The 21,640-nt window shown below is 41.6% G+C and overlaps 2 protein-coding genes across 6 annotated transcripts; one reads left to right on the forward strand and one right to left on the reverse strand.

Moving 5' to 3' along the window:
• Positions 1–177: 177 nt before the first annotated feature.
• Positions 178–13,792, reverse strand: LOC141989260 (protein-L-isoaspartate(D-aspartate) O-methyltransferase-like). Of its 5 annotated transcripts, none has more exons than XM_074955696.1 (9): positions 13,629–13,792; positions 7,696–7,843; positions 6,621–6,725; positions 4,151–4,182; positions 3,491–3,595; positions 2,323–2,443; positions 1,084–1,169; positions 695–864; positions 178–336 (listed from the first exon to the last, which is right to left on the reverse strand). In XM_074955696.1, exons 2-9 carry the CDS (start codon positions 7,811–7,813, stop codon positions 324–326), a joined length of 750 nt encoding a protein of 249 aa, XP_074811797.1. In that variant the 5' UTR covers positions 7,814–7,843; positions 13,629–13,792; the 3' UTR covers positions 178–323. The 5 variants fall into 5 exon arrangements, with proteins under 5 accessions (XP_074811797.1, XP_074811798.1, XP_074811799.1 ...); XM_074955697.1 differs by having other exon boundaries at positions 13,570–13,640; XM_074955698.1 differs by lacking the exon at positions 13,629–13,792 and adding an exon at positions 8,417–8,436.
• On the forward strand, positions 13,648–20,664 carry CCDC32 (coiled-coil domain containing 32). Its single transcript, XM_074955701.1, has 4 exons — positions 13,648–13,977; positions 14,911–15,166; positions 16,415–16,571; positions 17,689–20,664. The coding sequence occupies exons 2-4, from the start codon at positions 14,923–14,925 to the stop codon at positions 17,825–17,827; spliced, it is 540 nt and encodes a 179-aa protein (XP_074811802.1). The 5' UTR covers positions 13,648–13,977; positions 14,911–14,922; the 3' UTR covers positions 17,828–20,664.
• The last annotated feature ends 976 nt before the right edge of the window (positions 20,665–21,640 follow it).

Here is a 21,640-nt window from a genome sequence, read left to right on the forward strand (position 1 = left end):
ATTTACATAGATATTGTATGTGGAGCTGACCAAAGAGGACAACTGGGCTTATCTGGTTTTACTCAGTCCAGGAAGAAATCAGACAAAATCTCCACAGCTTAGGAACTGGGTGCTGATTGATCTGGAGGAATATTCTTCTCTCACTCCTCCGTATTGAGTTCTTTAAAAAAAAAAAAAAAAAAAAAAAAAAAAAAAAGCAGCCTCTGTGATGTGTCCAACTTTAAAAAAAATTGATTTATAAAGCAAAGCCATACACATCTATAGTTGCTTCTTCAGGAACTGTTTCATGAGCTTTCCAAGATCATTTTGTAAATGATACTCTGTCAGACTTCATCCCTATGGGTGGAAAAAAAGGCAACTGTGTTACTGCTGTGGATAAATTCAGAATCTTCCTTTACAATGATAATGCACATGAATAGAATATTTATGAAAACAAAAAGCTAGATTGTGATGGAAGCTAGCAATCTCCATTATTCTTTAGTCTCTAAAATACAAGGAGATGCACACAGTTCTCTTGCTGTGTCCGAGGATGTATGCCCCTTCCCTTCGTCTTGCTAGCTCCACCTGCTAGGATTCTGGGGATGGATCTTTCAGCCAGCGGATTCTGGAGGAATGACCGTCTGTCAACATCATGCCAGTGATAAGGGCAAGTGGAACAAAAGACAAATTACAATCAGGGAAACATATTTTTTACCGAGACCACTGCTTCTCCTTATCTGTCAGGGGAACATAGATCACGCCCATCAGTTGTGTTTCCACGATTTGCCCATCACTGTTTTTGTCATACTGCATCAGAACCTGGTTTGCACCTGCAGGCCCAACTGGCAAGATCAACCGGCCACCTAGCTTCAACTGTTTCAGCAACTGGCAAACAGAAGAGTCAATATCAGCAAGGACCAGAAACAGTTTAAACAAGGAAAGAAAGACAAAAGTAAAGCTGATTATGAGGTCTACTATGTCCACCAAAGGCATTTACAGGTTTGCCAGTTTCACACAGAACAGAAAGGAAGCTAGTCCAGTTCTGTTACAGCCATGGGTGCGAGGGAATGAATGCAGACAGACGACATGTCTGTTCATTCTTACCTCCTTTGGTACAGTGTCTGCTGCTGCTCCAACATGGATGGCATCATAAGGTGCTTCTTCAGGGTATCCCTGCCTGCCATCTCCAACTGCAGAGAGGGAATGTGCAATGAAGATCCTTGTTCATGTGGCAACTCAACCTAGAGAACCCTCTATCTTTCCTTTCACTTGAAAGGTATGCGAGGAAGGCTTTTGTATGTCAGTTGTGTTGGCAATTTGGATTTCTACAAGAAGCCTACTAAGACAGGCTGCTCTATAAAGTTAATTTTTAAAGGAAGATAGATTTTGGAAACAGGCAACACCATTAGAGGAAGGAAGAACCAAAGCTGGGACTGACCCTACATGACAAAGGAGGTTAGTGCAGACACAGGACTCCAGAGACCTAGGTTTAAATTTGATGGGTCATAGATTCAGAGATATTTAGGTCAGAAGGGACCATTATGATCATCTAGTCTGACCTCCTGCACAACGCAGGCCACAGAATTTCACCCACCACTCCTACAAAAAAAACCTCACACCTATATCTGTGCTATTGAAGTCCTCAAATCGTGGTTTAAAGACTTCAAGGAGCAGAGAATCCTCCAGCAAGTGACCCGTGCCCCATGCTATGGAGGAAGGAGAAAAACCTCCAGGGCCTCTTCCAATCTGCCCTGGAGGAAAATTCCTTCCCGACCCCAAATATGGCGATCAGCTAAACCCTGAGAATATGGGCAAGATTCATCAGCCAGATACTACAGAAAATTCTTCCTGGGTAACTCGGATCTCACGCCATCTAATAGCCCATCACAGGCCATTGGTAGCCCATCACATCAGAGTTGGTAGTTTCCAATGGAGATACAGTCAAAAACCAAACCCAGTTAATTGGTATTAACTGCAATCTTTACTTAAGAGGGGCTTAGTACTGACATAAAAGAGTTGTTGCACACCCATAAGGACAAAGTTGTATTGAAAGAGCTGCCTGGAGAAGGATCAATTGAAGGGCACCTGCCTACATTATATATGGCTTCAGTCAGTGCTATTAGCCACCTAACCTTTAATTTGCACTTACATGTGGAAATTTAGTTATTCAACAGAAAAACAGTTTCTTAATTAATACTACTGTGACCAGCACCTGAGTACTAAGAAAATTATGCCAACCATAGAAAGGCAGGTCTCCAGAAACAGCAAGGGCTAAGCACTGCCAGACTACAATGCATTCAGGTACAGAAATGAAACACCAAGGTCATGGGCTACAGAGCTCACCCAGAAATTTCACACGTCCAGAAGTGAGCAGAGTTGGATCATCTTCTCTGACATTTCTAATGGATTCACGGACCAGCTCTTCAATATGTTCTACGCCTACTGCTTTCCCTGTGGGACCCACCTGAAAACAGACAGATGCTTCATTATGTGCATACAGAGATTGTGCATTTTACAGGGTGTTTTACTGTTGCAGTGGAAGGATTAGAGAGAATTTCCAGGGACTTGTCTATTATGGGGAATATCTGATTAGGAGGTGCAAATTCTGTATTAAGTTAGTTTTAATGATGGGTAATCCTGTTTATAGAATCATAGGACTCGAAGGGACCTTGAGAGGTCATCTAGTCTAGTCCCCTGCACTCATGGCAGGACTAAGTATTATCTAAACCATTCCTGACAGGTGTTTGTCTAACCTGTTCTTAAAAATCTCCACTGATGGAGATTCCACAACCTCCCTAGGCAATTCCAGTGCTTAACCACCCTGAGAGTTAGGAAGCTTTTCCTAATGTCCATCCTAAACCTTCCTTGCTGCAATTTAAGCCCATTGCTTCTTGTTGATTAGGAATCCCCATAGACTGGGCTTGTCATCTTTCAGGTAACATGTATGTGTGTGTATGATGTGTGCACGTACATATATATGTATGTACACACTTACCCAAAAGATGACTAGCCCAGTCTATCGGGATTCCTAATCAGCATTCATTAGGAAAGATGTAGGCATCCGCTACAGGTGGATTGGGAAGAGGAACCAAAAGCCTTCCTTGTCAGGATTTCTTTTTGAAAATGTGACCAATTCCCTGGTAGGAGAGTGTCATGGGCAATCTTCTAGTGCTCTAAGAGTCTATTTTCAGAAACTCTTTTCATTAAGTCATTTTCTGTAGAGTAAGTTTCTTAAGTTCAACAAAGCAAGCGAAAGTCAGAAAGTGACCGTTTCTGTATATGGCACTTAATTCACTCCCTTTTCAGTGTATACTGGGTTAATCTGTCTACTAGATCGTACTTCTGTTGGCAGATACACCACCTGTTTATACTCAAACTGACTGGAAGGATCACATTTATCTCTTGTTTAAGCTGATCTGGGGAGAAAAACCACAATAGCTTGCTTTAAGAAGCAGATTACTTCTCTTCATATTTATCTCAAGCAAAGAAGCAAATCTTGTACTTTGCTCACCATTCTAGCAAAGCAAGCTGTGAGGTAACCACTTCCTGATCCCACATCCAGGGCCTTTGCTCCTTCCACTAGCTGATCCTTCAGCAACTCCAGAGCATGGGCATGCTATGGGGATAACACCAACAAGATGATATCATGATGCACACTTTCACACAGAGATATTAATTTCTCTCATGCCCCTCCCCCAGTTTTTCCAGTCAGAACTGTGCTAATTGTGCAAGCATATTATGTTTAAAACAGAACTTTTTCCTTCCCATGACTCATTTTGCAGTGGTGTCCCAATGTTGAGTTTGTAAAATCATTCTGACGACAGCACTTTTGAAAGTTGTTAGGGATATGGATTTCACTAGTGGAATGTTTAGCAGAAAATATCTGGCTTGTGAAGAAGAGGATCTCTTGAAAAAATAGAAAACTTCAATTATTAGCCTTCATAAGACAGAGTTATTGTTTAAAGTGATTGTTCAAGGTTGACTGTCCTTCCTTAAAACTGTTTGTAAGCATTTCACACAGTTGTACAGTACCACATGTCATTTATTACTGGTGTCCAAGGCAGTGTCCAATGCTCAAGCATATAAGACCTATGTCAACTTGCTATTACATCTTTTAAATTAAAGCTACCTTTAAATTAAAGCTCTGAATAGAATGGAAAGTTTATCTTACCATATGGGGTGCACTGATTGTAGCCTTATATCCTGAAAAGAAACCACTGACAGTTAAACACAAGTAGTATGAAATTATGACCATGTCCGAATAATTACTATTAACTACTTTAAAAGCAGTTTGTTTTTATTTTTCTTTCAATATTGCAAACCTTTTCTGTTCTCCCTCCTATCTGAGGCGATGTACTGACTTAAACTACCTCCTCTAGGGGGTGTTAATGACAGCAAAGCAATATTTCAGCTCCTGACTGTTCCAATCACCACCTAAGTGTTCCAATCAACACAACTTTTCAGGCTCATTCACTACCAACACAGTTCTTCTGTTGCTTAGAGCCCACTTTTGCAACCACTCCAATCAATAAGAATTCCGAGCACAGAATTGACCTGTTACAAGTTTGTTCATAAGGAAGGGGAGGGGCAGGGGGAGGTAATAGCCACCAAAAATAGTTAAGTACTGTAATACCACAAATTATCTAGCATTAAGCCACAAAGTGGATAAGCTCAAAATAGAAGACCAAAAAAACCAACCAAACAAACAGATATTTCAATATGCTTGGTGTAGAAAAATAAGTTGTCTGAGAAATCAACAGAGAGGTGGTAGTGGAGGCAGCAGGGAGAAGTCTCAGAATGGATAATAATTCAAGGTTCACCCCTCAAGATTTCAGGAAAGGAGGAAGAAAAGCTACAAACAGTATCTGCCCATGCTACAGATGTATGTGTCTGGAGGAAATTTAGATGTCTGTGCTGTGATACCGCAGTGAGAGAGATTTCAGCTTCAGTTTATTTAAAATGTTGATTTAGACCAAGTTGCGAGGGAAGCTTTCAGGGCTGAGTGTGCATGGGTGAAATATCAATGTGAAGTATGGTTACTATGCCTTGTGACTTAGGGAAAAGACCTGTCCCGTAGAACGGAGTAACGCTAAAACAAAAGTGTGGGTGTAGTGTTTAGCGGCAGTCATATCAGTTATATGCACCATTCATAATATTTTCATGGAAACTATTCAGTTAATGTGGACATTCATGAATGAGGAGTCCTTGTGGCACCTTAGAGTCTAACAAATTTATTTGGGCATAAGCTTTCGTGGGCTATAACCCACTTCATCAGGTGCGTGGAGGGAAAAATACAGTCCTACTGTATTTTTCCACAAGGACTCCTTGTTGTTTTTGCTGATACAGACTAACATAGCTACCCCTCAGACACCTGTATTCATGAACGAGCAAGTCACAAAATGGCTTCATCCCTCAAATACAGGAATTCTACAGACTAACCCCAAATTTTTATTTCCCCTAACATCCCCTCCCCCAATTCAAACATGCCTTGTGATTCAAGGTGATAGGTGCCATGGATTTTATTGCAGAGTCAGGATTTTTCCTATTATCTTGGAGCCATCCTTTTTTTAAAAAAAAAAAAAAAAATCCCATTTTCTGACTTTGCACGTGGAAGGAAAAAGTTATTTCCAGGAGGCTTTCACTCTAAGTATCACAATCCAGTTCCTGAGAGCACCAAATACTTTACTCAGGGCATACAGAAATACTATTTACTATTTTCTCCTTTGAGTTTACACTGTTTGCATTTATCTATTTGATTTTTGGATCTACAGATGTTTTAAGGATTTCCTCTTTTCTGGCTCACAAATGACTATTCTCAAAGGTACTGAGTATGCACAACACAACTCCTACTGAAGTCAACTGGATTTGTGGGCACACTGCACTTCTGAAATTCACACCAATGGCTTTTTGAGCAGTGTGTAGCATACACTCACTACACATGTAGCTGCAGCCTGCTTTCACTGCAGCCTGTATCCACACTCGCCACTACAGTGTGTAGCTACATGCAGCAATGAAAGGCTGCAGTTGAGGAGGCAGCAAAGAAAGGCTTGGGTGGAGGGGAGCTGCTGGAGCCTTTCACTACAACAGGGAAATGCTCCAGCAACAGGACACTACACTGCTAAAAACAGCTGTGTAGACGTGAGCTGGTAAGGTATATAGCCTACAGTTCAGACATATTGGGCACTCTACTTGTCCACCCATGCCAGCGGGACATGCAAGTGTCAGTATACCATACAAGGTATGTCTACATTTAGGGCAGTGTGTCAAGAAACAATGGTCTACCAACCATCAGGGCTAATCTTCCTATGCTTCATAAAGAGTTTTGTTCTTTAAATATAGTGGCCCCATGATCACATCTGAGCATTCCCAGCCTCCAAAGGGCAGATCCTTTTTCTGTTTCTCCCAAAGAAACCCTCAAGTAGACTCATGCTGATACTCTTCTTGATGAGCCAGCAGTAAGAGTGCACATGAAATGTTCCTCTTTCCCATTCTTGACACTATTCCATATAGGCAAGGCTTGCTAGCGTTGTAAACCAAGACGTACAAACTCACCCTGTGTCTTCCCTCCACCGTTCAATCACTGAGATTAGTGCAGTCATTACACACACCATAAAAGTGTCAATCCGCTACAAATTTCTTACCTATTGACTGAGGAGAATCCATGTATGGGAAATACTTGGTGTAGTGGGCTCTATCTGTGGCCGTTAACACATCCAAGACCCGTTGAGATTTAATCACTCCATTTTCTTAAATAAAAAAAACCACAGAAAGATTTCAGCTATTTAGTACTGTAACATATTCAGGTTTGGACAGAGGCAGTGGAGGGTTTGGGAAGGATAGGCAATAGAGCTACTTGCATGTCTCCAGGTTTGTGGTTCAGATCTGTCCCAGGTAACTAGTGAGTAAAAGTAGCTACCCTCCAATAGCAGTTTGATGCCCTGCATCAAATGAGTTGACAATCTCAGGTCAGTTCCTAGCAGGCAAGTGCCTGCATTACCAAGCACCACACTTGGCAGTATCAGCAAAGAGGCAAAGGACTAAATGGACAGATTTAATTACACTCTGACCCCCTTACGTGGTTTCTTCAAGTCATATTAAGGCACCTTGGCAGGATGTAAAACTATGAAGTTAAGGAGAATGACTGCAGAGAAGTTCACAGTTCCTTCATTCCTAATTTCTCTGCAGTAACTCCCGCTGAGAGAACAGCTGTGTGGCTCTAGCAACAGGGGAATTCAAAGCTATTACAGTTACAACCCAAATCATTTGCCCAAAATGGAGTGGGAATACCAATAACTATTCTAGTCCCAAAACAGCTCATTGGAGTTAACCGCATAGAGCACTGACTGTACAAGTCAGTTATATCAGCTTCAGTCTCTCTATGCTCTATGTAATTGATTACAGAATCATACAAGAGGTGTTTTGCACATACCCAAATAAGAGATACATATGAGAGACTTTGGGTCTGGATAGTTTTTCCTACTAATCCTAGCATCGTGTCCTGTTTAGGATTAGAAACAGAACAGTTTCAGGCTGTGACATCCAGATTCTGAAGTGGTTGAAGATAAAAGTGCCAAGACTACTGCAGGACATTTTAGAATGATGGATTACAATCCCACTCAGTCTAATGCGAAAATCAAACCTACAACTGTTAAAGTACTGAGAAGTTTCATTATCAGCTTTAAATGTGAGCCCTGAGGGGCTGCTGGCGGTACTCACTGTAAAGATTGTTGAGTAGCTCAGCATGTGTTTTCCCACTTGAAGTCCAGGCCATGGTTCTTGTGAGCAACAGTCCCATGAGCACAGTAAATATAGCACACTGCAGCACACGGCTCATGTCTCAGAAATGCACAGTGGCCTCCCAGGCCTTGCATGCCAGTCATTGGGGGAGGGGGAGGAAGAGGGTGCAGAAAGCAAGAGAGAGAGACAGACAGACTTTAAAACAAGCTCGGATAACACCCAGCAAAACTCAAATCCTTCCCAATCACAAATGGCCAAGATTAAAATGATATACACATCCTATAGCCATTAAACAATTTTAGCAACCACTACATTTATGTTACATGATGCGCCTCATTACCAACCCTGAAGAATCAAGCCCTCTGACCAAACAATAGACAGAGCACGGATTGCTGCAATGCAAGAATTCCTCATATTGCTTTGCCAACATGTCTTAATGTGGACCTAGAGAAAGCACCTCCATGAATAAAAGGGTACTTCAGTTTAGGAACAGAGGTGTCAGTTAGGGCTAACTGATGATTGTTCATATGATGTGGACACTTATTCCCAGGGAATATGGAATTAAATGCCCAAACACACATGGCAACAGCTTTCTGTCACCACTAACCTGGGCTGGATTCTAACTAGCAGTATAGAAATAAAAGGTTCTGTATCCAGTTATCACTTTTTTGCACTTCTCTGTGTTATGACCAACACTGACCTGTGTTTTTGAAGATTCACCCATTCCGAAGATATGAAGATGTCCCTGGACTCAAATAAGCCCTTAAATTCATTTTCTTTAATTAAAAAATTAACCAACATTACAAACACAACTTGAATGTCTAAAGAAGGAAAAAACTAAACACTATTGCTACACAAGTCTATAAGTATACAGACTATTATAGCACATAAACACAGCTCCTGCATTTCTATATTTTGCAGCAACTAAAAATTGCTTCTCAAAATTCAAGGAAGTGGGAAGGAATCTGTGTCATTTAAGGGCTTTATAACAGTCCCCTGATTACTGGGGAGCTACTTCAAGTACAGTTCTGCTTTGAAGAGTGTAATGGCATTTTCTTACTCCTTGTGTATATGTGGTCAGTTGTATTGTATTTTTTTTAACATTAGAGTCAGCACATAAGTTTTTATTAGCTTGTAATCCTTTTAGTCTCTCAAAGCCAACACAGCAATGGGAGAGTGAGCTGCAGTTCCTGTTCAATGATATGCACCAGAATTTTTTTCTAACTTCCAGCCAGTGATATCAGTGCAGCCCTACTGTCTTCAGATTCTGCTGTAATGATGTCTGTGAGGTAGCGATGCTTGTGCAATCCCTTCCCCTTCAATGTAGTGCACAGATGTCACTGAGCTTAATTTGGCCTACAGAGCTATTTTTGCTAATGATGATGTGCAAGATGGTAAAAACCCAGATTGATTGTCAGAGCCTACGCTGAGTTTGCAGGACTGGGTGTTGGAAGAGACTCTGACCTGTAAATTAAGCACATTTGATGCAGAAGTAATCAAGACAAACAAGAAACCTACAGTATTATTTCAGTAACCTTTCAGAGTAGAACTACACCTTAAACCTATCACCCTGCATAACAATATACAGCAATGCCACTGTGACAGTCTGTACTTTTATGTTCATTCCTTTTTCCAAGAGTGTGCTAAATTTTGTCATAATTGGATAAAAAATTATTTGTATCCAATTATTATTTTTATGCTTCATTACTTGTAGTCACTTAAAATCTTTCTGTAGTTTAGTCATAGAATATCAGGGTTTGAAGGGACCTCAGGAGGTCATCTAATCCAACACTCTGCTCAAAGCAGGACCAATCCCCAATTTTTGCCCCAGATCCCTAAATGGCCCCCTCAAGGATTGAGCTCACAACCCTGGGTTTAGCAGGCCAATGCTCAAACCACTGAGCTATCCCTCCCCCCCAAGTTAATAAAGTTGTTTTACTCAAATCAGTATGCTTGGATTGAAGTGTTTAGGAAACTTCACTTGGGATAACAGGATTTCTGCATATCATTTTCTATTAATAAAATGACAGATTTTATATGAGCTTGTATTATCCAGGAGAGGGCTGGGCAGTACAAGATGCACATTTCTGGGGAAAAGTCTGGGACTGGGAATTTGCTGGCGTTGCTCTGCAGTGTAATTCAAGTATAGCTGGCCATGGCACTCATATAATATAGCTGGGAATATATGTGAGGCCAGACCAAGAGTGGTTGCTTTCACAGCAGAGCAGTATAAAAGCCACCTCAGGCTGGAGAACTGAGGAGACACAGCTGTTCAACAGTCCAGATTATACCATGTGTAATGTCACAGCCACACACCAATTTAGGACACAAAGTAAAGAATGAATCCAACCAAAGCTGCAGAGGGAACCTAAGCAGAAAAGACATAAGCTAGATAAATAGGAGTTTGGCCAGGGTACTGGAGCTCAAACACCTATTTTCACTAAAATACCACCACATCATCCTGATTTTGACTTTTTTCTCCCTCATGCCACAACAGTTTGCAGAATATCAGTTGCCCAGCTTTTAGTTTAAGTGGATTTAATGCTCTTGATGTGTGGACTGATGGAAGCCATTAAAGATTGCAGCTTTGAGAGTCCAAATTTTACCTTATAGATGGCTGCTAGGTAGATGTAGAGTCTCTGCCAGGGTGGATTTTCATATCTCTGAACCTTCTGCTATCTGTACATTTAGTAAGGGGGAATAACCTTTAAATCCCTGTACTTCTCAATCACAGTTACATACAGCCTTCTGTACTGGTCAGTCATTCCCATCCCCTGCCCTCAAAGCAAAGGGAAATTAGAATTAAACCATAGGGTCTCTATAATTACTCAACTTTCATGACCAGTGTGATCTACATATGCAAACAATGATGAAAAGGAAGTGACATGCAGTCAAGTAAGAGATGGAAAAAGCAAAGAGAAGGCTAAAACATGGCTTTCTACCTTGGTCTGACCCAGAATGCTGGGAAAGGCAAGGGGAATGCCCAACTCCGCCCCCATCCCCACCAGGGCTTACTGCAGGATCCTGTTAAAACTGAAAATTACAAATAGCGTTGAGCTAGTAACAAGTTCTCCATGTCCACTACCTGTTCCTTGACATACTTTATTGACCACCCAGAGACAAGTTTAGTTTTCAAGGACACCTTCCTCTCAAAAAAGTGAGAGTGAGGAATTCCCTTCTCACCTCAAAAGAGAGACCATTACTCTCTCCAGGTTGTACCATGATTGGCAGGAGGGTGACCCAGAACTCCAGGCTCACGGTCATAGGCAGAGGATATTTTGCACGTCTATAGCCTTTCTTCCAAGGACATCTTTAGGGTCAAGTTCACTCACAGAAATCAAACCCTTTTTTCAGACCATTTTTTTCCCCTACAGGAAGAACAGTCTCACACAAATCATGAGTTGTTTTAAATGAAATCTTATAACCTAGCTCTAGGATTTATCACAGGCAAGTAAAAGAAAGAATTACTTTTGTGACTTATTATATCTGGCTAACTCCAGGTTACCTCTGCCCGAAACTCATAACAAAGTAATATTGATACCCATACAGGATTTCTAGAGATTATTAATTTTTTCAGTTATTCCTTTTGCCATAAAGATTTTACTTGTTCTGTAGAAATCACAAGTGGGGCTTAATATTGAATAGTAGTGAAACTAATGCTTTAACATATAATATTTTGTGATTAGAGTACAGATCTCTGTGGTGCAGAATGCAGCGCTGAAATGGTATAAATGTGATGTCAGTTAATATTACAAGGGTGAGGTGGATTATTTTTTTCAGTTTTAAAACTTTACTTGCAATATGAAAGTTGACTAGCATTTGTTCAGCTGAGAGATTTCCTCTCCCCTGCTCCACTGGTTTTAAAAGATGTTAAAGAAAATCAGATGGGAGAAGCCTGAAGGCAGTCCCACTGTGACATGTACATCAGAATTAAGGATTCCTTCCCAGTACAATTATAGATTCATAGATATTAAGATCAGAAGGGACCATTATGATCATCTAGTCCGAGCCCCCACACAACACAGGCCACAGAATCTCACCCACCCACTCCTGCGGAAAAACCTCTCACTTATGTCTGAGCTACTGAAGTCCTCAAATCGTGGTTTATTTGAAGTCAATGTGAAAAAGCAACCACTCCCTAGATAGGAATAAGATCAGGCCACTGACTCCATCTGATCTGGTATCTGACCACCAGCAATGGCCAAAAATGGTTTCTTCAAGACAAGGCCCCTTAAATGCACCCCAATTAATTGTACTATGCTGTGCATTAGGAGCAGGGGAGGAAATGCCTTCTATACCCCTACAAGCAATGAATCTTCAGATCACAAACTATTTCAGTACCTCACTTATTTTAACTTGCATAACTATAGATACTATTGCGTTGTGGAGCTGAGAATTAATGGACTGTGGGAATTTTCCTAAAAGAGAAAGCCTTAAGGCAAGGGTGCATGTGTGACAAACTACTCCATACTTAAGTGATAAAAACGTTTTTTCCCATCTCTTTACAGAACTTAAAATAACAAACTTTTGATTAATATTAAAGAGTGTTTTTTTTAGTTATTTTTAAAGGGTGGACCTGGAGAACACATGGCAACACTGGAATGGGATAACTGAAAGCAACAGCAGGGATTCAAGATGTTATGTAACATACTAATTTGTCAGAAGATTCCCCCTGAGAATATTGCTGATTATTACCTACAGCGTTCTCCACCTAACTACAGGTTGCTTAATTACACAATCAGTTTACGCATATAAGACTCAGAGCATGATCAGTCGCAAGTTATTACAGTAGAACCTTGGAGTTAGGAATACCAGCGTTAGGAACTGACTAGTCAAGGACACACTGCATTTGGAATCGGAAGTATGCAACCAGGCAGCAGCAGAGATTTAAAAAAAAAAGCAAATACAGTACAGTACTGTGTTAAACGTAAACTACTAAAAATAAAGGGAAAGCAGCACTTTTCTTCTATGTAATAAAGTTTCAGAGCTGTATTAAGTCAATAGTCAGCTGTAAACTTTTGGAAGAACCACCATAACGGTTTGTTCAGAGTTAGGAACATTTCAGAGTTATGAACAACCTCCACTCCCGAGGTGTTTGTAAGTCTGAGGTTCTAGTGTAAAAGTTAGCTACACCAGGACCTTTTAAAAATTCACTATTCAAAGTAAGCTGTAAACGCTGCTCGCTGATGTGTTAAAGCTCCTGCCCCTCACGTATCCGAAGAGGTTTGGTCCACCCACGACCTTTCCCACTAGCGATTAGCAGGTGCAGCACAGTGCAAGGTAACACGTCGCTCGGGTATAAAAACATCCCGTTGGGAAACAACACGTGTCTCTCATTGGCCAAGGGAACGTGCAAGGTCCTGAGAGGGCTGGACAGTTTCCAGCTCTCTCCATGCCTCCCTCCCTTCGCACTTGCACCCAGGAGCGGGCGCGCAGCGTGGGGCAGGTCCCGGGCTGTGCGCTCAGCAGACAGCGAGTAACCCGGGTTTGTAAAATCAAGCCTCTGACTCCGGTGCTAGCGAGTTAAAATCGGAGGCAAACAAAACAGACCCTCCCACCGCTCAAGCCTGCGGGAACCGGCCGCCGCTGGCAGCCCTCGCCCCGGACTGGCTGGGGGCCCCAGCGCTGGGCGAAGGAGGCTGAGGGGCGCCCCCCGGGCTCGGATCGAGGCGGGCAGGTGGCACCACGGGAGGCCGCGGAGGGCGCTCTCCGGCAGGCGGCAGGGCGCGGCGCAGCTCAGCCCCGCCCAGCGGAGCAGGGACTCCGGTGCCCACCGAGCCCGCGGGGAACGGCCACTTAGGACGGGGGGGGGGGGGGGGGGGGAGGGGAACGCTACGTCCTTCCCTAGCATACCCGACCAGGACCCCGCGCTGCCCCTGCGGAAGTGGAGTGGGTCAGTGCATCAGCCTCACCTGCGCAGGCGCACTAGGGCCTCCTCCGAGCCCTCATACCGCAGACAGACCCACTTTCACGACCCCTGTGCTATGTGTAACAACGACTTGCCCTCCCGCGCTCCGTTTGTTATGAGAAGAGGACAAGTTCCGCCCGGTTGCAAGATGGCGTCATGCCAAGAACCGCGCTACGTTTCCCGCCCCTTCTCTCCAGGAGGAGGAGTAATAGGCACTTTCCTGTAGCCAATGGCTGGCACGGCAGCGCTGCCCTTCCATTCGCTGATTGGTCAGGCTACACGTCAGTGAAACCTCAGTACGTCCCCATTTGTCCTACCCTGGAAGGAAGAGGGGGCAGCAGTGAGGGACTCAGGTAGGTGGGGTCTTGGGCTCTGCGGGTATTGGGGTGTCGCTGCTGCCTCTGTGCCGGGAGGGGCTGTCAGCGCACCTCTGGCTTCAGCTGGGGAAAGGTCTGGGAGGCTGTTCTCCCAAGAGGTGGTAGCAGCTCCCCGAGGCTGATGGGCCTCCATGATGAGGCCATTGGCAGCTCCACCATCCTTTGGACTTGACCCTGCTGAGATTTTGAGCCTTTATTTTTATGCCTGGCCTATGCCCCCTGAGGCAAAGAATGTGCCCTGCATGGAAGATGTGCAGCCTCCCCCTAGTTATTTACCCAGCCCTAGCCTCTCTCTGAATGGGGATGTGCATAAAATGTGCGTGAAGTGTGCAAAAGCCACACTTGGCTTTTTGGGATTTACATAACGTGAGCAACAAGATTTTTGTAAACTGGTTAGTCTCTAAGGTGCCACAAGTACTCCTTTTCTTTTTTCTTTTTAAGATTTTTGTAATCATGCCTTTTTGGTCCATGTGACTAGGCTCTGGCAAACCTGAGACTTTGTTCACTGTGGCAGAATTGCCGCATTATGAAGTAGTGTTTGGTTTGAAAATTTCAGGTTTAGCTGAATGGCCTGTAAATCACAGGATGGACCTATCAAAATCAGGGTGGCTCTTTACAAAATATAGTGTAAACTGGAGATTATTTTAAACTGACTGAGGTGCAAGCTTTTCTGAATCATTCTATTATGACTCATACAGCAATAGATCACATAATCCCAGTATGCAAATACAATCTATTAGTACAAATTTCCCTTTATGGAAAGTGAGAAACTTGACTTTGCAATTTTCTGAAAGGAGCTTTCTAGAAATCTAAAATCTATTTAGACTTAAGGCTGGGGAAAAAATCATGTGTAGATGGAAACATTGTTTTACAGGTGACGCTTACAATTCATCACATGTATTTTTTCAGGATTTCTGCATAATGAAAATGATTGAGAATGTTGACTCTGTAGTAACTAGGTCAAGCCAGGACCTCTGGGCTGAAATCTGTTCCTGTCTGCCAGATCCAGATCAGAAAGAAGACTTTAGTGATGCTTTTACAGATTGCTTCACAGATTCTTACATCAGTGGAGAAAGCCAGGATGAAGAACCAGATGGTTCTTTCCAAGCAAATCTGAAGCCCTGGGCACCTCTGAAAGATTCAGAGATATATTTAGCATCGCTAGGTGAGTAGATATTAAAATTCTGATTTCTGAGTTTGCTTCAGTCAGAAAGTAAGTTTAGAGAATGGTGAGGGCTTCTGTATCTCTGTTAATGTAATTGTAACTCAGGGGATGACACTCATCCCTCTGAATTAAAAGGCTCTGGACTCGGGCTCCACATGAGGATTTGACTTGTACCCAATGATGATAGTGCACTGAAGTACTGGCAATCTGAGGAGCTTCAAAATTAGCTTGGTTGAGCTTCAGCTGGACAGTTAAAACTGAGGCCCTTTCTACACATTTCTGGGTATTTCTATGGGTGAATTAAAGATCCTACGCCTTCTTTCAAAAATAATTCAGCGTTAACCACTGTTCCTCCTCTAAAAATAGTTTCCACTCCATTTAACTATGAATGGGGAATGTGTTCTGAATTACTCATATCTAATTTGTTGCTTTGTGAAACATTTTGGGACACTTGTAATCATTCTATTAAATATGTTGTGTGCTTTATGGAGAGAAATGCAGTTTACTCTTGATCTGTAACCACTGTCCAGCTTGGAGGAGAAAAACTTAAAACAGATACCAGTGGTACTTTAAGTCCTGCACACTAAAGAGACCAAAGAAAGAAGTCACTCACAGTAGTTGTGCAGATCTTCATAATGTGATCATCCCTCTTTTTTCTTGCACACTTTACATGTCTTGACATCAGTTCTTCTCTTGTGCTTTGATCAGTTGTCAAATAGTTAGTTGACACTTAAGTTCTTATGACTAGGCTTCGGAGTCAGTACCCTGTTGCAGCTAATAGGAACTCTTTGTACCTCAAAGTTACGGTTTCAGCCTGTGTGCAGAGTTGCAAGGTTTCACAATTTTTGCAACCACAAGGGCTAGAGACTTATGTCTTAAAACGACAACTTAGCGTCTGGAGCACAAGATGACAGCCTCCAAAAAGAAATACTGGCCTGTTATGCCACCACAAGCTGGCCCAATTTGACTCCTTCCTATGACACTGTTCTCTGTCAAAACTACAGTGAGCATAAGTTAATACATGAGCCAAATAAAGAAGAAATCCACAATAATGGAATTTTTAAAAAACACCCTATTGATTTAAACAAAAGAATGCACTCCTCCAGATTTCAAGTAGTAGTAAAATAGTTAACTTTTAAATATCATTTAATCATGTAGAGTTAATCTAACCCTTTGGATTTAAACTCTCTCACCATAACCACCTGTTTTTTCTCTTTCTTCAGTAAAACTTCTTTTTCTTCCGCGCAGAGAGAAGACTGATGAGAATTAAGGGTTTGTCTCAGGAAGTGACCTCCAAGGATATGCTGCATACTCTGGCCCAAGCAAAGAAGGAATGCTGGGATAGGTTCCTGCAGGAAAAGTTTGAGTCCGAATTTTATGTGGAGGGACATGAATCTGAAGAGAGGTAACAAACATGATGAGGAAAGGCCAGTCAGACTGATTCAGGGATTACCATTAGCAAATAGAGCAGAGCTTTCTTTTAAAAAAGTAAAATAAAATTGTTGGAGATTTCTAGTGAAGTGTGTGTGTGTGTGTGTGTGTGTGTGTGAATTACAGCATTACAGTAATATTGTTACTTTACGCTTTGCCTCTTCCGAGCAATTCACTGATATTATTACAGCATTTCAGTGAGACAGGAAAGTAGTCATATCTCCATCTTATACATAGGCAAAGAGGGTAAGGCCTGAATTTTTAAAAGTCCACTAATTTTGGGTGGCTCAATTTTGGGGTGTCCAACTTGACACATGTTGCGCCTGCTTTTCATAGGTGCTGTGACTTCAATTGCTTTATTTAGAATGGTGGGTGCTCAGGCATGCTGAAAATATGGCCGAATATGTCTCCGTTTGGAAATATCTAAAAATTTAGGTCTAATCCTAGAGTGAGAAGCTCCATGCAGGCCAGCTCCTGATTCTGTGCAGAGCCCCACTGAAGTCCACACTGCTCCAGCAAGAGAGATACCTGTGAGGAGCTTCTTGTAAGATCAGGTCCGGGCAGGACTTGGTGTCAGAGCTCAGATTAGAACTCTTGAGTTCCTGGCTTCTGTTTCTATGCTTAGTCTGTAGTGCTCCTGTGAGCTCTCTCCCTTGAAAATAAAGTTTTATATAAGTGCTAAGTATTAGCATCCTCATTAGGTAGGTCAGATAAAGGAAACAGAAATTGTTCTGGCTTGAGCTGCATGTTCTCCTCCATAGCACAAAGGTCCTAGTTCCGTCTCATGAAAGATGCCATTTTCTATATTTTGAACTGCAGTCCCTTAGAGATAGTGTCCTGACTTGTGTTACAGATGCCATTAAAACATCATGTGGGGATGTCAGGAACCAAACATTCATCTTCTTGAGCACAGTGGATTCCTGTTTTTTCTCTGGCACTCAGATTAGTCAGTTAATAGATCCTTCCTGTACCCATAGGAGAGCCTATAAAATGGAAGAAAGGCCTGTGGAGGGTTAACACCACCACATTTTATAATTCAATACTGGCTTTTACTGCTGCCTTATATTTAACTTCTTACTTCTTTCCCTCAGCACCCTGGAACATTTAAAGCGGTGGCTGCAGCCTGATAAAGTGGCAATCAGTACTGAAGAGGTACAGTACCTGATTCCCCCAGAGTTCCATATAGAGAAGCAAGAAACTGGGGAAGAGTCTCCAGCAGCAGAACAATGAAATGCACTCCAACCATGCAAAGCAGCTGTCCAAGGACTGACAGAGCTGCATTCAGTGGCAGTAATAAAAGGGTAGGGTGAGGAAATTGCCAATTTTTGGTAAGCAAGGGAAAGAGCTATGGACATCCAGAGGATAAAATTGCATTTGTTATCGACAGGAGTGAAGTGTCCTGCAACTTTGTGCATGCTGGACTTAAATCTTGTTTTTAGCTACGTGGTTTCCCATCTTGTAGTAAACCAGTCATTCCAGTTTAAAAAAAAAAAAAAGTTTTATAATTCACTGAAATGATTACTGAACAAAAAGAAGCTGGTCAAAAAAGGTGATATCCTTGAGTAGTGCATCTAATAACTCAAAAGACTGAGTCATTTCTTCCTCCTTTCTTGTACCCTCTCTTTGTGGCTATATCTTTCCTGTTGTTAGCTTCACAGGCGTTATTCGTCGATCTGTTACAACAATTCCGCTGTAAAGTTATCTGTAAAACTCCACAATTTGTGCTTGAGTTGGCTCTAAACGGTATCCTGGAGAGATGAGAAACATTTGCCCTGTTTGGATTTGGTGCAAACTAAATGGGATCTTACTCTCCAATGATAATTATCAAAGCCTGTTTAACATTCTCCTCTTTATAATGTACCAGCCTGGAATATCACATTTATTGGACCTTCAGACAGTCTTGTATGAAAAGAGGTGTTTCTCACTCCCCACCTCGCCCGAGAGGGGCAGATTAGATTCTAAATCTAAATGATAGATTCTAAATCAGTGGCAGTGACAACTGATCAATGGATTATTTTCATGTTAAATAATTCCTTGTGAGTCTTACATTAAGCCTGTTTCTATAGATACTTGATCTGTTTTATCTACAGCAAGTTGTCCCCGTCCCCCATCATTACTCAAAAGGTCTGTAATCCTGACCTTTGTATGAGACTGACTCTTATAATTATTGTATAGCTGCAGTTTCTTATATGGTATCAAGAGCATAGGGCAATAGAGAGCAATGGCTTACATCTTCTGCTGGGGACAGTACTTAAAACTGTAGTGATTAGTTCTAATACTTTATACCGATATAGATGTTATGTAGCAAATATGGATCTGTGAAAATGCACTTGCAAAACAGCTTCTTGAAATACCTACCCGTTTCTATGTCTCCATAATTGAGTAGTGCTATTGTTTCTTTTGATGCGAGCCATGGTTTTACTGCTACTTGTGAGCAGGAAGTCCAGTAGGATGACTTGGGACTTGTCTAAATGGGGAAATTTACCTGCAGAACTATAGTGATATGGTTATGGCAGTATAAGTCCCTGCATGAATACACTTATTCCAGAATAAGTGTCTACATGAGAAATTTTCCCAGTATAACTATACTGGTCTAGTTCTGTCAGTAAATTTTCCTGTGTAGTCATGAGAAATACAGCTCATCATTTGAACATATAGAGTTGAGTCTTTTATTGGCCCACAGCTGGGAAGAATTTACAGCATTCGTGCCAGTGAAAACCTGGACTTAAGTTTTCTTCAGTGCAAAGCTATTTATTTGAAAGAATCCGACAAGCAGCAAAAAGGTTATACAATGCTTCTTCCTAATAAGCCTCAATTCTCCAGGCATAAACTCTTTTAGTAACTATGCTGGCCCTACGCATTATCCTGATTGGCAAATAAAACAGGTATAGCTACCAGTTCTAGATGAAGACTTCTTTTCCTTTTTCTTCTCAAGCACTTGGTCTGTCAAATGTCCCCAGGGCAGCGTGTTGGCTACCCTGAAACCCTGTGACCCAAAAATCTCTCGCAGAAGGGTGTTGGCTATAGTGGCTGTCCTACAGCATCACAAGCCTCCTTAGATATTAGTTGGGGTGGCAGTGGCACATAGGATTATTCCGCAGTACTTATATCCTTATCTCCAGGGAGTCATATGTCCTCCAAATATGCACTGTTGGCATTTTATGACTTGTTTTTTTTCCTGCTTAATATTTTTGGAAGGGACTACAGGCACAGACTGAAGGCCGACTAACATTTACCTTTTCATCAATCATTCACCTGAGCTCTCTTTGTTGTGCTGTCCTAAGAAGTCAGTTGATGCAAGTCAGTTAGTACCAAGTCCACCATCTGTATGTTTTCTGCCTGTTTTCTAGGTGGTCTGACCATTGACTGACCATGACAGTTCTTCCAGATCAGCACAAATACACAGAGCCCCAATTAAACATCCAAAGTACATAGCTGTGTCAGCATACAAATGCAAATTCAACAATCTCACTCAGTAACTGTTGATACCACCTGTCTGATGCTAAGGGAATGCTGCTCCCAAAATCCCCTAACAAATTCATATTTACTAAGCTGTACCAGACCCAGGTCAACCACAGTAATTCATAATTCAGCACCATCTCAACATTAAGGACAGGAGACTTACAAGATGTGGGTTTTTAAAATTAAATTTCCACTATTTAACTCCCCCACATTTAAAATGCTATTTAAAAATACAATGTAAAGTGTAAATTTGAAAATCTCTTGCTTTATTATACATTGATACTGAGTTTCTATTCTGTAGCTGAAACTATGTTGTCAGACTATAATGAGGGTGACTTCCTATTTGATACTATTCACAAGAACGTGTTAATGATTTCCTCTTCTTTGTAATCAGAGATTGTGGTTAGAATATTTTATGCTACACTGTAGTTTCCCTTTAAAGCTGCTAGTAAGGAGATTATACACCTGGAATCAGAAAGTCTCAAACTAAGTTGAAGTTTCAACAAAATTTAAATATTTGAACCTACAGATTGAGTAACTGAGGTAATCTCGTGCAAAAATAAACCAGTTTCTATGAGTTAAATTTTAAGTGTAATATAATAAAATGAAGCTAAATATATGAATTGACTCTTCTGTTTTTTTTCAGAGGGGGAAGCTTAGAGCAAGCAATTTTGGTTTTTGATTTTTCCATTTTAAAAAGTATTGAGATCCCCAAGGAAAAGGAGGATTGGTGGAAAAAGCTTTGTTGTCTGAATACATCATTAGCAACTGAGCTCTTCCTGTTTACACTGATGTGCCACCAGTCACATGGCATCCCCACTGGATGTCACTGCCCTGAACAGTGTACATTAGTAGGGTGTAGTAGATTACACACTGAACTATGGACATGTAGTCCTATGTCCTTTTGAGCCAATCTTGGTACCTCAGAGACGGAAAACTGAAAGGGGAAGTGGGCCATTGTAGTCTGTAAATAGTTCCATTCAATTCTATCAGTGAAGCCAGTTGTGTGAGGGGCAGAGTACCTTCAGCTCCCACTCAGCTGAGTTCCACATACAATAATATGAATGGGAGTGTTTATTGGCTTCAAAGGGTGCAGGATCAGACCCACTGACTAGTGTACTAAGCCTTTTGCAGGACAGGGTGAAATATGTCTTTGCTATAATTTAACTCTGAACAAAATGCAGAAAAACTTATAAAAACATACCTGTACAAGATTTGTCAGGGGGGTAAATGGGTGTACAAGATTCAGGATAATGGTGAATCAGGCCCACAAAACTCTCCACATCTTCACAACAGAGAATTAAAACTATCGAAACTTAAACCCTCTATTAAATGGCTTTTAACTGGAGATCAGACTCGGATAAAACACCAGATCCAACCCTCCCAATGTTGGTAAAACCTAGATCCAAAGTCTCTGGCTCAGGCTTATCTCTACATCTGACTTGATCCAGGCATATACAATATGGCAGAAAGGCTAATATGCCACTTCTGAGAATAAACAGCGAAACAAGGGAAATTGGTTGATATATCAACATTGAAGCTGATATGGCGCAGTAATATGTTAAACAAAGTACAGAAAAA

This window comes from Natator depressus, chromosome 6 (genome assembly GCF_965152275.1).
Source record: "Natator depressus isolate rNatDep1 chromosome 6, rNatDep2.hap1, whole genome shotgun sequence".
NCBI lineage: Eukaryota > Metazoa > Chordata > Testudines > Cheloniidae > Natator > Natator depressus.

Bases quoted from the DNA above. Each gene is read 5' to 3' on its own strand.
- LOC141989260 (XM_074955696.1), bottom strand. From the start codon at position 7,813: ATGAGCCGTGTGCTGCAGTGTGCTATATTTACTGTGCTCATGGGACTG. The intron at 3,596-4,150 runs GTAAGATAAACT...TTATCCCCATAG, and splicing joins CAATCAGTGCACCCCATATG to CATGCCCATGCTCTGGAGTT. The intron at 865-1,083 runs GTAAGAATGAAC...TCTGTTTGCCAG, and splicing joins CAGACACTGTACCAAAGGAG to TTGCTGAAACAGTTGAAGCT.
- CCDC32 (XM_074955701.1), top strand. From the start codon at position 14,923: ATGAAAATGATTGAGAATGTTGACTCTGTAGTAACTAGGTCAAGCCAG. The intron at 15,167-16,414 runs GTGAGTAGATAT...TCTTCCGCGCAG, and splicing joins GATATATTTAGCATCGCTAG to AGAGAAGACTGATGAGAATT. The intron at 16,572-17,688 runs GTAACAAACATG...TCTTTCCCTCAG, and splicing joins GGACATGAATCTGAAGAGAG to CACCCTGGAACATTTAAAGC.